Source organism: Anser cygnoides, chromosome 9 (assembly GCF_040182565.1).
Source record: "Anser cygnoides isolate HZ-2024a breed goose chromosome 9, Taihu_goose_T2T_genome, whole genome shotgun sequence".
Lineage (NCBI taxonomy): Eukaryota > Metazoa > Chordata > Aves > Anseriformes > Anatidae > Anser > Anser cygnoides.
The window spans coordinates 12984590-13000852 of record NC_089881.1 but is presented as its reverse complement, the minus strand read 5'-3'; the positions used below and the strand labels follow the sequence as shown (position 1 = coordinate 13000852).

The window sequence follows — 16263 nt, the reverse complement described above, 5'->3', positions numbered from 1 at the left end:
TTTCAGGTCCTTGGTAAATGGCTTCTCCGATGTATTGTGCATTTCTTCTTGACATCTTTATGCAGTTTCTAGGTCATTGACCTAAGACGGGACTATAGGTGCCACTGAAGCTAAAGGAGAGCCACGTCAGCATGGAGAATCAAGGTTGTTACTGAGACCCTGTAGTTGGAAATTATGTCTGTGTAAGATGAGCTATAATATGTGTATATCAAGATGTGCAGCATGTTTAGTAAACGCGGTGGCATGAATCAGATGATGCAGGAGGTGGGATCCTGGCTGCCTGGGGCCGTCTGGGTGGACTGCCTTAAACTGCTGTGGGTGGGTCTGGTTTCTGTGGAGGTGAACAGTTTGAGTAATGGCACCATAAAGACATAAGACGTTGGGCCTTTCAGCTGATTCTTTGTAGGAGTAGGTGGTTAACTTACATTTGCTTTTTGTTTGCAGGCATCATGTGTATCAGCCAATTTATAAGCAGGTCTTTTAATTAGGGCTTCCCACCAGGAAACTTACGGAAAACATCCGCCACTGACCCCAAGAAGTCCCTCTTTGATTCTAAATTACATGGAGCAGGTCTGCACCAAGCAGCATCCTCTGCAGCTCCGTGCTGTGGTCAGACAGGGAGCAGAGCTGTGCAAGCCCTTCTGCCAGCTGCAAGATGAGGGAGGGATGTCAGGGCTGGGCTTGCATCAAGGTTGCATTGCTGGTTTTCCTGCCTGACTTGTCAGCTGCTATTAGGGAAAGCCTCTGAGTCCTGACGACTTGGTGTTTCCCAAAGTGACCTAATGAAAGCCCCCTTGTAGTGACAGTTGCCCTGGTGGGAGCTCAGTCAGGCACCCTCAGAAGTCACAGGCTGGGCCAGACCGATAGTACTCAGAGAAAGCAATTGCTGTCATGTACTGTCATCACGCTGTGCCAGCTCATTAACGATGAACACATGATGTTAGCTTTCACTTCATCTGCAAGAGTTCGCATGCTTCTGCTTTCAGGCCACCTGTGCTGCACAGAGGACGTCGCTTATTGATCCATCAGTTATTGCAGGGCTGGAAGGGCAGAGGGGCTCTGCAGCAGGTTGTTAGCTGCTGAGCAGGGAGGTGGTCAGAATGTTTTAGGGCCTTTTGAAGGCTGTAGGGAAAAAACAGAACAAGGAAGTGTCTTAGAGTACAAGGGTGTTGCTGGGTGGGGTCCTTTATTTTGGATTTTTTCTTCTTGTTGTGTTGGTTCCTTTGCGCCGCTCTGTAGCAGTTGCAGGGAAAGGTGAATGAGCTCTTGGTTAGGGCAAAGGGGCAAGACCAGAGAAGCCCTTTGGACATACTACACCAAAGGGCTTTCCATTCCAGCTTTCCAAGAGCACATCAACTGAACTGGCAACACTTTGGTAGCAGTGGCCAAGGGAAATAAATACCCACCCTTCCCTGGAAAGGTCTCTATCAGGGCAGCTGTACTTGTCATGTCTGTTGCGGGTGACATGCTACCTGAAAAAAAAAATGGGAGTTTACTTCAACAGGGACTAAAGAGCTGTGAAGGGCTCTATTCCGAAACATGCTCCAAGACCCACAGAGGGACGGTGCAGGGTCAGTGCCAGGAGGAGCTCTGGGAGCCCCATCCCCTCCCTCTCCTCTGCCCTGTGTGGAGCAAAAGTCCATGGGCTGGGCTGGGTGGAATGATGGGGAGCTGAGTGCCAGCCAAGTGAAACATGCTGAAAATGCTCTCTGAAATTCCTCCTTGTGCCCTCTCATCCCTTTGTTTTCAGTTCACCTCTGCAGTCTGCCTATGGAAAAGGAGTGCTGCTGCAAACAATGGTGGCTTGAATAATTCTTTGGAGAAAGGGCATGGAGCCAGGCCTCTTCCACCTGCAAAAATTAATACTTATCCTTTCTGCCAAGAGGTTAAGTTGAACACTTGGCCCCTGCCAGGTTCAGCGGAGCAGCAGTTGTGCGGACATGTGGCCTGTTCGTCTCAGGGGACAGGCTGCAGGAATGGAGCCACCTCACCCAGGTACTGCAGTGCCCCTGCGCCCGGGGCAGTGTGGCCTTCCCCTGTCCTCCAGGAGGCAAAGCCACCTCGGGAGAGTGACAGACTGGCAGGCCCTTCGGATAATGGCAGGGCTCGGGCGACCCTGGTTAATTACTGTCCCTCCCATGGCACTCACCAGTGGACGAGGTAGCGCTGTCCTCCAGTTGCAAAGGTCCTTTCTGTTTTGTTGGGAAAAAAATGCAAAAAAAAAAAAATAGACCAGAGTAAATTCTGCAAGCAGAAATGCCAGGGAAAAGCCTGTTGGGTGCACTGCACGCTTCATTTCGGTACAGCCTCACTGCATTCACGTGAGTAGCACCAGTACAGTTGCTGGGTTTACACAGTGCTTTAAAGCCAAGTGTGTTGTAAATGCTTTTCTGATCCAAGATCTGTCACTTGTCTCTCTCTGGGTCCCCCGTGGGATCTGGCAGGGCGCTGAGTAGCTTTGTTTTCTAAATATTGGTGGCTTTCCTCTCCACTGCTGGACAGCCAGCCTTCACCTGCCCAGAGGGGAGTCCTGGGCGGGCAGCAGGCAACCCCACTGTCCTGCTTCCAAGCCAAAGTGGGTCAGCTTCCTCCACTTCAGAAGGCCTCGCGGTGCCACCACAGTCACCCAGGACAGGCATGTACATGGGAGCATCTGACCCAGCTGGCCACCTCCTGGTTCCCATTGCTCCTGCTGAAAGTCCCCGTCTCGTCTGGGGGCCCAGATGGGACACGGCAGGTCCCAGGGCATGCTGCGCTGTGCGAGGTCGTGCTGCTCTACGGCTACTGCCAGGCCGAGAGGGGGGTGCCTGTAAAACAACGAGACAAAGTTGTCTTCAGGACGTCTTCATTCTGCGGAAGGAGAGCTTGCAGCTCCTTTCCTAGCTGCACCTCCTGGTTTATATGTAAATATTTTGCTTTCAGAAGGTCTTCACTAGTGAGTGTGGGAGCAGTCAATGCGTTCATATCTGCTGTCTTTTCAGGTACTGTTCAGTCATGGCTATTTAAACCCTGAGACAAGAAAAGCCCTGAGACTGTTGTTCTGTTCGCCTGTCCCTCTGCCCGGCTGTCCCCGCTCAGCTCAGGGAGGCGGTGGTGCCTTCTCCCTCACTCCTGGGTGTGAGGCATGTGGCCCTGCTGCGGTTCTGTGGGACGAAGCCTCCATCTCCTGGCGGCAGGGCCGCACCGCAGCCACCGCCAGCTGTCGGTGGGAATTGTCCCAGAAACGCAGCAGAAAGCTCTCCTGGAAAGCAGAGCAAAGCCTTGGCTTGCTTGGCGTTTCCGTCCGGCCGCGCGGGAGTGCTGTGTTTATCCAAAAGCATCTCAGGGTGTGTGCTGGTGGCGGAGAAGTGTTCCGAGTGTGGGTTCTCTCTGTGAGACCCAGAAAGTCTTATCCTGGTCCCAAAAGGTCCCCACGAGGCTATCTTAGTGCATTCCTGCCAGACAAAAGCCCAGCACCATGCCACCTCTCTTGTCCGAGGCTGACTGGAGGTGAGGTGTTACACCACAGGCAGTTTGTGGGGGGGGGTGGGGAGGAGGAACTCTGCAGGGTTTTCTCTCTCAGCCTTGGAACTGGATTTTTCTTCCTAGAATTTCTTCTTCCAGAAGAAGCTTGAAAGGCTGTGTTTGAGTATTTGTCACAATTAGTGAAGAGGTCAGGGGGCGTTCCCAGCACTGCAGCAGCAGCCACCCCCAGAGTTACCTCTGAAGAGCATCAGCTGCACGTGCGGGCTCTACAAGCTGCTCACACCATGCGTGTTGGCCCGCTTCACCGGGTCCTGCAGCTACTCAGATGCTTCCAGAGAGCAATCTCTTTCCAGTGTCGAGTGCTCTCAACAGCAGGCGATTCCAAAATTTCCCATAGTTTTGGAATTGTTCAAATCTTTCTCCAACACCATCCTCCTTTCCAAAGACGCCAGCTGAGAACTTTTCACGTCCCAGCCCCTGCTGTGCTTCCCTCGGGAGCCCGGAGCTGCAGTTTGTGGTGGGACACCTACATCTGCAGCAACATCCTTCCTGCAGGGAGGGCACGGCTCGTGCTGGGCACGTGGCAGGGTCACACAGCCAGAGCCTGTAGTCATGGTGCCAGGAGGGACGGGCTCAGTTATCACAAGCCTGACCTCGCCACCACAATGCTCAGCCTTTAAACGTGCCTGATGGTGACCGTGGCTGTGATGGCGTGGTGGGGCCAAGTGCTGCCGAGCCCCATGTCCCTCAGCCGTGGTGATGACGCTGAATGGGCTCTTTGGTTTCAGGCTTGTGCTTGTTCCCTTTTTGTCTGCTGGGGGGCAGACCTGGCCTGGAAGGGAGATGGTGCCTACTTAACAGTTTTTCCCGTTACGGGGAAAAATGATGGTGCCTACTTACAGTTTTTCCCTGTTTTTCCCCAACAGGACTCTGATGTCTCATCCCTCCAGTGAGGGGTGACACCGAGGGAGGGTGGGGGGAAGGTGAGGTGGTGAGAGGGGACTCATCTTTCCCAGGGCCACACACCTGGGAAGCCACGCTGCCTTTTGGAGCAACGCCTTCACCCCCCTCGCCTGCGTGTGTTTCTGACTCTGATTCGTCTCCCCCAGGTATCCCTCAGCCACGAGTGCACCCGCGCCATCATGAAGCTGATGTACTGCCCACACTGCCGGGGCATGTCCAGCGTGAAGCCATGCAACAACTACTGCCTGAACGTCGTGAAGGGCTGCCTGGCCAACCAGGCGGACCTGAACACCGAGTGGAAGTACCTGATGGGTAAGATGGCCTCACTGCACCACAGCACAGCCGCCTCTTACGGCACCTTTTGAACTCTCTGAGGTAGTGTTTGGCCAGTAAAGAAAGGACCATTGGAAGCACTCAAGGAGGCTCTTACACTTCTATTTCTCTGCCCGTGATCCAAAGTCTAGAAGCTATTGCAGGACATTTTGCTGGGCTTTAATACCATTAGGAAGTGCCGCTGGTATGGCTACCAAAGGGTTCAGGCATTTTCATCTTCTCTGTCTTTGTTAGAGGTTGCCTACACGCAGCATTCAACTAGTTTGTCCTTCCCTCCCAAATTGTGAGGCTCAGGGACAGATCCTGCTACCACACTGTCCAAGCTGCCTCCTCATCCATAGGAGACCATTTGTGAGAGCACATGGGAAGCACTGGGCAGCCCTCTCTGGGAGGTCGTCTAGAAAGATGAAGCCATAAACTTTTTCCATGGGTGGAGAGCAAAGGGATCAGAATTACTTCTAAATGAAAAGAGGCCTACTATGTACATGGGAGGGAGACCCATGTTAACTAGAGGGGGGGACCCTTTGTTAACTAGACAGTGTTACTTCTTCAATTTGACAAATTAGGGCAAGTCAAACTAAAGGAAATCCTTACGGTATGTAGTCAAATATAATCTATCACTAATTTGAGGATGCAGCCTTTGATTTAAATGTCTGTATTTCAAGATTAGCACATCTTCAGGCTAAAATTGTATGAAAAAATACAGTCTTGAAGATGACACCACAACCCCAGAGTGGCAGCAGAGTTAGACTGCAAGCTCTTTAATGTTGCAGGAGATGTTATTACCCAGCATACAAAAAGCTTTTCTGCCTTGTATGGCATGTTTAGCTTTAGAAATCAGTACTGCCATAAGACTGTGTTGCAAGAAAAGAGAGTATATTAACTCAGGAACTCTGGCCCTTGTTTCCATTCTTGCTCAAGCTAATGGGCAAAACCTGTTTTCTTCTTTTTTAAGTGCTGAAAGTAAATACATACTGTTCCCAGTCTGTGCCTTTGCATGTTGTTAAATCCTACATTATAGACCTGAGCACAGGCTGTGAGCTCTGTGGGCATGATCTGGTATCGTCTGTGCATTTGTGCTATCCCGCCTCTACTACTTGCACAGTTTGGTCATTCTCTGAGAGCTGTCAAGGCCTGAACATCAGACATGGAATAGCAAAGAGAAAATATTTGTGAGGATTGTGCATGCTGTTCCATTGGCAGCAGTGGGATCAGGATCAGGCCTTCCTTGTTAACATAATACTTCCACTGTGGACCTAGTGCTTCTGCACAACATCACCTAGACCTCATGGAAGGTAATTCGGGGTTTTCTTGATGAGTCCTGCTGGCTTGCACAGGACAGAGACTGAACACTTTGCTAGCAAGTTTAAAGTGGTGTGATGGTCCCTCTTAGTGGCCTGGCTGGCCAGACTCCTGCTCACAGGAAATCTGCTGTGCATCTCAGAGGGAAGCCTCAGTGCTTCAAAGTGTTATCATACGTGGCACCTACGCACTGTGGGATGCTGTAGGATGAAGGACGTGTTTTACTGGTACTCTCTTCAACTGCTGGGTATAATTCACCTGGTGGTTTCATTGCTCATGGATAATATCAGCAGAATGGGCTCATGCTGAATAAGCTTTCTGCAGCATCACACCATGTGCAGTGACAGTCTCATGCCAGGCTGATGGGTAAGGTATAAGGATTTAGGACAGAAAATTAATCACTCCTAATGAATGACTTCATTTACATACTATACAGTTAGTGTGTATATATATATATATATACACTTATAGTTAGTGTATATATATATATAGTATATATAGTAGTATAACCTAGACCCTGAGAATTGACCCTCTTTGTGCAGAAAAGAAAAATCAACATGAAGCTATCACAGGTGTTTTTTCCATATGGAGAGGCCACAGGAACGTGAAACACTTTCTTTTCTAAATGAACGTGGACCACCCCTGTGCTCTGCAAGATCCCTTGTCCTGCCAGGAAGCTTTTGGTGTCCCCTAGGGGATGCAGACCACACTGGAGCCATCAGAGGTCACAAGTAACTGAACGCCAGGTCCCTAAATCCTGATGAAGCTTATGCATGGTCTGGCGTCCAGGCTTCTAAAGCAGACATGGTAGAAAACTGAGGCAGTAGCAGCTTAGCAGTGGCTTTCAGAATTAAATTTTTTGACTCACGAAGTTAGACCTGGTTAAGATCCTACTTTAGGTATCTAAAAACAATTTGGGTCCTGTCCTAAGGTCCTCTTTAACTCTGGCTGGACACCTTTGGCACTTTCTATTGGCTTTGCTGAAGACATGCTATGAGTTAGAAGGGTTAGGTCCAAGTATAGCTATGCATTACTTTATAGTTCTGCATCAATTTTCCCTTTTTCCTTTCTGCAGCACCCCTAGAAATGTTTGTCACTTTGTATGAGCAGAGGCTGGATTTGCCATTTTCAGGAGATGACTGCTGTTCCTCTGGTACTGAGGATGGCTCTACCTGCATGCTGGGAAGCAGCGAGCCCCTCTGCAATCTGTCCTGTTCCAGAGGAAAATGAGCATACGCTTGGGCAGTAGTGAAAATGGAGAGATGTTTTCCAGCAAGCCTACCAAGGGGCCTGCCCCACCCGGAATGAGCATGAGCTTTAACTTGGTTTGTCTGATGAGAGGATGTCTCTGTCTTATTTTACTAGATTCCCTGGTCATAGTGGCTGATCGGATTGATGGACCATACAACGTAGACACAGTAATAGGGACTATTCACATGAGGCTCTCTGAAGCTATTTCCAACTTGCAAGAAAACAAAGATTCAATCACAGCCAAGGTAAGTGTGTGTGCCTGGCCTGGCTGAGGATATACCATGTGTAACCATCAGGACCAAATGTTTTTTGCGCTCAGTATTCAACTGAATTAAAGGAGATGAAGGATGAAAGAGAGAGATAAAATGCCCGTTCTTTTAATGGTAGGAAACCACTGTCTTACACAGACAAAAACCTTCTCAGGTATTTCCAAATGCTCCTCCCTGCCACAGCCAGCCTCCATTAGGTACAGACATGCAGGTGGGACTGCATATGCAAGGACTGTGGGAGGCATGGTGCATTTGCTCTCAGATGCATCTGTGTCTGAAGAGCCTTGAAGTATTTTGGCTGAGCTGAGGCAGTTAGAGAAAGTGCACAGTCCTTCTTATGCTAGTGACAGAAGGCAGCTGCTTCAACCTGCCTTGGGGTGATATTGTGCAATAGAAACACTAGGCTATCAGGTTGGATCTGTGGGACAGAGCTGCAATCTGGCAGTCCATCTGGAGTATACAAAACAGACTCTCCTGATGCTCACCTGGCTTTCAAGAAGCATATCAAGAAGCTTTCTTCTGTTGGTCTTCTATTTTTGGTATATTTATCCAGTTAACCACAATCATTTCTATAGCTGCAGGTGAGAGAAGCTTTGGGAACAAAAACAGCCCTCCAGGGCTTCTGATTTTGCCCAGGCATTCCCCAAATCCTGCAGCTATCCCACAGTTAGGGCAAAGATGCAGATGAAAGGTATGGGGCAGGCCCTAACTGGATCTTGGAGAAGGGAAGGGCCAAAAATATTGCTTAGCCAAGCAGGAATTCACTGGCACGCATCACAGACTAACAGGAGCATGCATCTAAGTGCTCATTTATGTTTCTTTTCTAACATGAAAGGCCATATTCTTTCTCTCATTGTTAGGTGAGACTAAGGTTGTCCACATAAAAGCAAGTCCATGATGACATCATCTGCAAATAAAGGTGTTTCTGAGGGACATATAGTAAATCTGATAAAATCGAAAAGGGGTAAAAATAGTCTAGCCTATTGACCAGAGCCACCAAACATATTTGATAAACTTCTCAGTAAGATCTGGTGACCAGGGGAATGTGGCAGCCTTTGCTGGTGGCACTGGTAACAGAGCTCTGCAGCTACAAATTGCTGCAGCTGCAGGCTCTGGCTTTGAGTATGGCAAAATGATGATCAGATAAAGAGTATCATCACATAAGCTCAGGACTAGCCCAGGCTTCTGCTCTCCTTTGGCTACAAAGGGTGGCTGGGCTGGCAGTTAGGATGGCAGGAAGTACCCGAAGTTAATAGATAAATCAGTCCATCATCCTAATTTGGCCTTGAAACATCCAACCTGACAGATCTGGACATACCTCCTCACACAGTGCTCTCCTGGTCTGAGGGGGTATCAAACTGCTGAAGTGTGCTCGCCTATTGCAGGAGTCCTTGGGGTGGTCCCGCCTCGGTCTGTCATCCAAACCAGAGCGGCTCACATGCTCTGCAGTCTCAAAGTTCACACCACTGCTGCGAGCAACTCCCATCTTGTTCTTCTAAGACTTCCCAGAATTTTATTTTTAAATCATCATAGGAATAAATAAAATTGCTGGATGTAATTTAGTATCAACATTAGTGACTCATCCAAAAACATGCTAATTTTTTTTTTTCTGAATATTTTGCCTGACAGTGGTAACTAAAAACAGTTACAGTGTGTTGAGAACAAGTTTTGGCACAAGAGTAACCTGACCAGAAACTAAACCAGAATCTTAGGGATCTTCCAAGTAGGAAAGATAATTATACTTTAATAATAATAATAATAATAACAACTGTGGAGTGCTAATTAATTAAGTAAATAGTTTCAGAGCATGGAGTAGAGAGTTTGGTTTGTTTTTCAGGTTTTCCAAGGCTGTGGAAATCCCAAAATCAGCACAAAAGGCTCCAGCAATGAGGACAAGAAAAGGCGGGGGAAGGTTGCATTAGAAGCAAAATCCTCTGCAGTAGCACTGGAGATGCTGGTGAGTTTGTCTTCACAGCTCCTTCCCCGCTGGTGCGTCAGGGTGGCCATGCTTGCGTGCTGCATCCAGCCTGGACTGTGGGACCACAGGGCCCTGTCTGTGGGGAGAGCAGTCCCTTTGTGTTTCCGGGACCTGAGGCTTTGTTGTTCTGAGAGCACCAACTGCTCTGTGGGGGATTTGGGTTCTGTGGGTGATGGACCGTGTGAGCTGCTATGGTCCCACATTTCAGAGGCTCCTCGGTCATAGACATCAGCATGTCTCACCCTGGCAGACCTCAGCTGGCTCCCACTAAGGCTGCTTCTTGTCATTACCCTCGTGATCCAGAAAATGATCTCCCGGTCAACCTTGCAGTACCAGAACAGTCCTTGGCATGTAACTGTTGGTCCTGGGTGCTTGGGTTGAGGGCTGGTCTGTAGGGGAAAGTTGGTGACACTTCACTGTCTGCATAAAAACAGACTATGTGATGAAAAGTCATCACTATGTGATGACCATGTGGTAAGATGAAAAAAATAGCCAGAATCTTTGTCCTTCTAACAACCATGGGGCACCCCTGGCCCTGAGCATCCTCTTTCTTTATAGGTTTTAGATGCCAAAGGGAATCTGACAGCTCTGAAGTCGTACTGGGTCACCCTGCCCAGCGTCCTGTGCAGCAAAAAAGTAATGGCCAGCTCAGCGGCAGATGACAAGTGTTGGAATGGGATGACCAAGGGCAGGTATGAAGAGGGTCAAGGTGCCAGGACAGCACTGTTATGGGTTGGGAGATGCAGGGTTTAAGGTTTATTTTGCTATGCATTGAAGGGTTAAGCATCAAGATGCTTTTGCCAAAAAAATGACTGAGTAGTTTTGTGCTAATGGAGCAATTTTGCAATACTGCATGCAATTGTAAGACAGAAGGGCTGGATTTGCTTCCCAAACTCCAGGGCTGTTGTTGAGAATTGCATGCAGGTCTTTAACCATGCCTGCTCTGCAATGCTGTTACCTCATGAGAGGAGGCACCCAGGTGACATCCAGCAGCTGCAGAAACACCTCTCACCCATGACTGATGGTTAAGAATGGCTGCAAGGGAAGGTTGGCAGCTGCTGCACACCTCTCCACAGTCCTCATGGAGCAGATCAGTGCTGCAGGAGTGAGCAGCGCAGTGCTGTTTGCTGGCTGACAGTTTCCAGTTCACTGAAGCTTCCCTGGGGACCTGTCTGGTCTTCGTGGGGCACAGGGATTCGGTCATCCCAGGTGCCAGTCATTTAACCAGAGCAGGCAGATGGCAGCAGAGCTTGGCCATCCCTAGAGCTGGCTGCATCATCGTGAACACAAGAGCCTTCCTGCGTGGACTTTACTCTCCATAGCCTTAGTGTGGCCAGATGCAGAGCCCCTTCTGCTCAGCTCGCAGCAGGCACAGACACTCAGTCTCCTTGCCCTGCTTGAGGCTGTTGGACAAGCTGACGCCACTGACTGCAGCTTCTCTGTGCTTCAAAGAGGCTGGATTATCACCAGTGTCTGTAGTGGGGAGAGGTGAGCTTAGCTGGGTGCAGACATCTAAACCTGTCACCTTCCTCCGCAGTTACCTGCCTGAAGTGATGGGGGATGGCTTAGCTAATCAGATTAACAACCCAGAGGTGGAGGTGGACATCACCAAGCCAGACATGACCATTCGCCAGCAAATCATGCAGCTAAAGATCATGACAAACCGTCTGGGCAACGCTAACATCGGGAATGATGTGGATTTCCAAGATGCGAGTAAGTAGCAGAGCTGGACCGGGGCTGAGCAGTCTGTCCCAGCAGCCCACAGCCCTCGTGCGCACCCGCAGCTGAGAGGTGTCACCATGACCTGGCTTCTGGTTCCGGGCTGCAGAGGGTCTTGTCTGAGTGCATCCGACTTGCTGCAGGGTGGCTGGGGCCGCACTGCTCTCGGCACCATACTGAAACCTTGGGTGCTCTCCCCAAGCTCAGCCCAGCCTGGCTGATGAGGCCACTGCTCCCATCTGCTCCAAAAGCTCTCTGAAGCTGTCCTCTGTCCCTGCCGTGGCCAGTGTCACCCTTCCGCTGTGTTCTGCCTGAGTCCCTGCGCCCCACTGCCCCATGATAGGGCATCACCATTTCTCTCTGCAGGAGGATAGGCTGGGCTCTCGCCAGCCTTGTTTGGTGGGGTGGGACAAGTTCCCGAGGGATCCCTCCTTTCCACGTGAACAGCTTACACTAACTCTTAGACACAGCCCAGGCAGGGTGGCGCAGGGGCACAAGGAGATGGCAGGGACATCACCACCAGGGAGGCAGGCTGGGCTCACCCCCTCGTCTCTCCACAGGTGATGACATGAGCGGCTCTGGCAGTGGTGACAGCTGTCCTGACGACGTCTGTGGCAAAAGACTTTCTAAGAGCCCCAGCACCAGGCAGCCAGAAACGCACGCTATTCCTAAGCAGTCTGGACACGGCATCAGTGGGGCCAGCAGCAGATCTTTGCCTTCTGCCTTCCTCCTCTTCCTTTCAGTGGCTTTCATCGCTGTGCAGCACTTGTGGCGGTAACTCACTAGCACAGCCAGGAAAAAGACTGCGTCTGAGGGCTTCACTTTGCCAAAACCAACCAACCAACAAAAGGACATAATTAATTCACCTTGGCAAAAAAAAAAAAAAAGAAAAAAGAAAAAGAAAAAAAAAAAGAGGGAGGAGAAAAAGGTTTCAGTTGTTTGCTATTTCTGGCAGTGCTCAAGCTATTTTCTTCTTTCTTGGTCTCTTCCCCAATGCTGGGCCCTTCTTTCCATACCTCATTGTTTTAATTTTGTTATTGCCACAGACTGGCTCTTGGGGCTGAAACAAGCCTTTGCAGAGGGGGCTCTTGGGGAAACCCAGCCGGCCCCTCAGAGGGCAGCTCTTTTACTGCCCACAGTGGAATATGCAATTTCCCTGATCTTGTTACCCAGCCATTGGCCAGAGCACTGCTTAACATACTGCTGCCTAAAGAACGCCGGGGGCTGAGAACATCACCGCTTCGTAAGGCGGAGAGTCTGAGATCACAGCACTGCTCAAGTGCTGCATTCAGGGACTGTTTCGGGGTTTCCTTCTGTACTTCTTCAACAGGCAGAGTTGACCCTTCACTTCCATCTGTGTACGCAGGAGTGTGAGCAGATGCAGTGGGTTGAACTGAAACAGTTTGGCAGTGGCTGTTGGACCCAAAAACGTAGATCTCCCTTTTACTTTGGAAAGGTCACAAATGGGTTTCTTGACTAGAGCTCATAGCTGACGGCATTTTTAAATGCCTACATCTAAGTAAGTGACTGGGAGTGAGTGTTAGGGGTTGGGGGTTTGGGGTATTTTTTTCTTTGCATGCTAGTCGGAAAGCCATTTTTTTACCCAAGTAATAATGGTCCAATTTCTACTTGCAGTGCAGTACCGTAGTAGGTAACAGAGAGATGAAAAAAATGCACAGTAGGATTCTTTACTAGACAGACAGTTGTGCTGCCTCTTCCTCCTCTGGCCCCAGCCATGGATATGAATGCCCTTTTTTTTTTTTTTTTTTTTGTGGTAGTAAGAAAGACCAGGGACTTTGTACTAACTAGAGCACTGTGACTGGTCGTGATAGCTCACACCAGGTGCATGAGGGAGTGACCCCAAACCTTAGGGCAGAGCAGAGCTGGTGGCAATTAGCCCATGGCGGTGTCTCTACCCAGAAGAATGACTCACAGGTAGCACCTACTGAGAAAATGGGACACTTTGTTGGGAGATATTTTTTCTTTTGGTGTTTGTTCTTGTTGCATTGTCGGGTTTTAACTGAAGTCCTGCTTTCCCTATCCCTTCCCCACCCTCCCACACACTTGTCCTACCTGCTGCAGGGACTGCATGAGAGGGCAGGTCAGATGCGTGCCTGTGGCCCTGTTACAGCTCAGGGAGGCACCAGGTCACCCTGCTGCTGCCCCGTCCCAGCAGCCTCTGGGTCATCCAGCACCACGGTGCTCCAGGAGAGATATAAATATCCTCCTCACGTGTCTGTAGGATTGTCTCTGTTGTAGGGCTGTGTCCTTTGGGGTGTCCAGAAGGCTCGTTTAACTCACGGGTACAGCAGGCATCTGCTGGAGATGTTGGTTTAGCAGATGCCGTAGTTACAACACAGGCATCGTGTCTGGATGGGCTTCGTCCTTATGGGGTTGGTTTTGTTTCAGATATATTTGTTCTGTGAGAGAGAGGGAGGGCAGAGATGTATCTATCATCTTCTGTGTTACTGGTCTGTGCAGCAAATGTTTCTACTCTGTCCTGCCAGAGGAGATGTGTCTTCGGGCTGAGCAAACTTTATGGGGTTGGAGTTTGGCTGTTTTCTAAAAAAGGTTAAAAAACAAAAACAAAACAGTTTTTAACATTAGCAGTTTCTAGAACGTGGAATTTAAGAGAAGAGGAGACCATGAGCAAGGTAATGCCGAAAGCTGGTGCAGATGGACACAGAGGGGCGCTTCTCTGCATGGAGTCCCCCCTGGCAGAGGGAGCCAGCAGGGGCTCCTGCCCCACCTCGTCCTCGGCCCACGCAACGCAGCTGCGGGTTCCTCGAACTGGGCAGAAACATTGGCCAGCACTGACTGGGGGCTACACTGAGTCACAGCGACGGATGGTGCTGTGCCCGTCCTGCCTTGTACTCCAATTCTTGTAAGGTTAAAACTGATCTAATCTGGTAGGGCTTCAGAAATGAAAGCCAGGGTGCTGCTTGTTGGCTAAAGGACAATGCTACTAGATCCTTCCAAATACAGGAGTGCATAACTAAAAGTCATAGATTTATACAGATTTACTTCTGGAAATGTAGCAAGTTCCACATTACTTTTACTGGTCCAAAGAGTTTCTGTCTTTTTTTTTTTTTTTTTTTCCTACCCAGTGGTAAAACCAATCCTGCAGAAACTTTAGATGCAAAAGCAAAAGGGGGAGGAGGGCATTAAAACACTGTATCCTGTTCAAAAAACATTCGGGGTGGAATGTTAAAAAATGGCTACTGAGGTCAACATTCTGCTTTGCATAACAGGAAAGTCCTTGTTGTTTCCATTTCCATGCAGTTAAAGTTTGTTGTCAGCCTCTTACACTACAAAGCTTCTTACAGGCACCAAGGCGTACACCTTAAATGTAAAGCAAAGAATTTACTGATTGTCCTGTTAATATTTTAACAATGTAATAGCCCAAATTATTGGTCTTGTTCCACTAATAAAAGCTGATGGTCCAAAGTAATACAGAAAAGCCTTAAGAATACAGTAAAAAATGTTATGCAGAAGAAACCCTTCCTAATGTCTTCCCCTGTTTGCTGGCGTTATGCTTACACCTCAGTGGCCCTCCGGGACCTCAGGTCAAGTGCATCGGTCTTCCTTGAGCAGAACTGGGGGTTACGGTGAGCACCTGCACCCCGAGCTCTGCGCCAGGAGGGTGAGAAGCAGTGCCGGGGGCTCTCGCCCTTTGTTGCCAGGAGGTGCATGATGTTGACATTGACACTTCCTCGCTCCTTGCTCCCAGGTCTGCTAACATTATTTCATATACCTTTTCACACAGTCTGCTTACGCTGCTGCTTTTTGTTGGTTCCCCATTACTCACTTTCTCTGCTCTTTCCATTGTCGCGGAGTGGTTTCCCCAGCCACTGCAATGACCAGTGGGGCTGGTAGCCAGGGCACAGCCCCACCACTGCAGCCTGGGGCTGCGCTCAGCGCCGGAGCCAGAAGGGCTGAGTCCACCCAGAGCATTGACTCGGTACGGCTCTGAACCCAGGCTGTGGCTACCTGACTGCTAGACAGCTGCTGGCACAGCTCAAGGGAAAATCAGCCCAGGTCCAACAAGCCCCAAGACCTGCACTCAGGCAAGTGCAGAGCCTGTGGCCTTTTAAGTACCTACAAGTGACGTTTCCTGGGCTCCTTCCCATTCAAAAACATTGTGACAAACGTCCCTAGCCCTGTGGGAATCACTCAGGGGCTTCAGCTTTGGATTTGTTGTGTTACTGGGGAGCTCTGGGGAGCAGGGGTGGCCGGGGAAGAAACATTTGCTTCAATGTTAGCAAGATGGTGACTCAATGGTTTGGTTTGAAAAGGCCTTCTGCTTCACAGGAGCGCGGAGGAGGTTGGTGGTCTAGAAAAGAATGTTAACAAAGGCTCCTGTCCATGGAAAAGGAAGAACCAGAAACAGTGGATTTCCAAGTGTCTCTGTCTTTCAGCCTGCTCTTTTGTGCCATAATGTGTATGTTTTAACTAAGGGTGAGGGTCTCAAAAGGCTTTGAGAGTGCAGCTACTTATCATTTACAAATGACAAACTGCCTGTTGTTTTCTGGTGGGCTTGGTAGGGGCTAAATTATAGCAAAATATCTAAAGTCCACCTTTGCTTTAAACAGATGCATTTTTATCTGCAGGAGTAAGAATTATTTCACTTATTGGCATAGCTGGACAGTTATCTATTTCTTTCTGTTACCAAGGTACTTGTAACTCTCTTGCACTGTTTATCTAAAGTTAAAATATGTTCTTTGAATCCTTGTATAAATAAAAAGGCTGGAGACTTAAATCTGTATTTACAGGGCAGTTTGTTTTCTTCTCTACTTACACTGAGTTTGGAGTTTTCTTTATTTTTCCACTTTAAGGTATGGATAAACTCCAGTTCAGTAGTCCTGAGGAATGAAACCTTGCTTTGAGCCACAAAGTTCACCATGGTCTGAAGCAAATATGAGGAATATTGGTTTGCCCTACAAGCAATCATATGTAATCTGGCAAAAACAAGTGCTCAGGTTT

General features: G+C 49.1%; 1 protein-coding gene across 3 annotated transcripts in view; it reads left to right on the top strand.

The window, feature by feature from the left end:
* GPC1 (glypican 1) overlaps positions 1-16045 on the top strand; it is a 225237-nt gene extending 209192 nt beyond the window's left edge. For all 3 annotated transcript variants that reach the window (XM_013186100.3, XM_013186099.3, XM_048077297.2), the window contains 6 exons: positions 4575-4740; positions 7429-7559; positions 9421-9540; positions 10120-10253; positions 11099-11274; positions 11841-16045. In XM_013186100.3, the coding sequence (XP_013041554.1) occupies positions 4575-4740; positions 7429-7559; positions 9421-9540; positions 10120-10253; positions 11099-11274; positions 11841-12058 (945 nt within the window). In that variant the 3' untranslated portion in view covers positions 12059-16045. The remainder of the gene's footprint in view (positions 1-4574; positions 4741-7428; positions 7560-9420; positions 9541-10119; positions 10254-11098; positions 11275-11840) is intronic.
* The last annotated feature ends 218 nt before the right edge of the window (positions 16046-16263 follow it).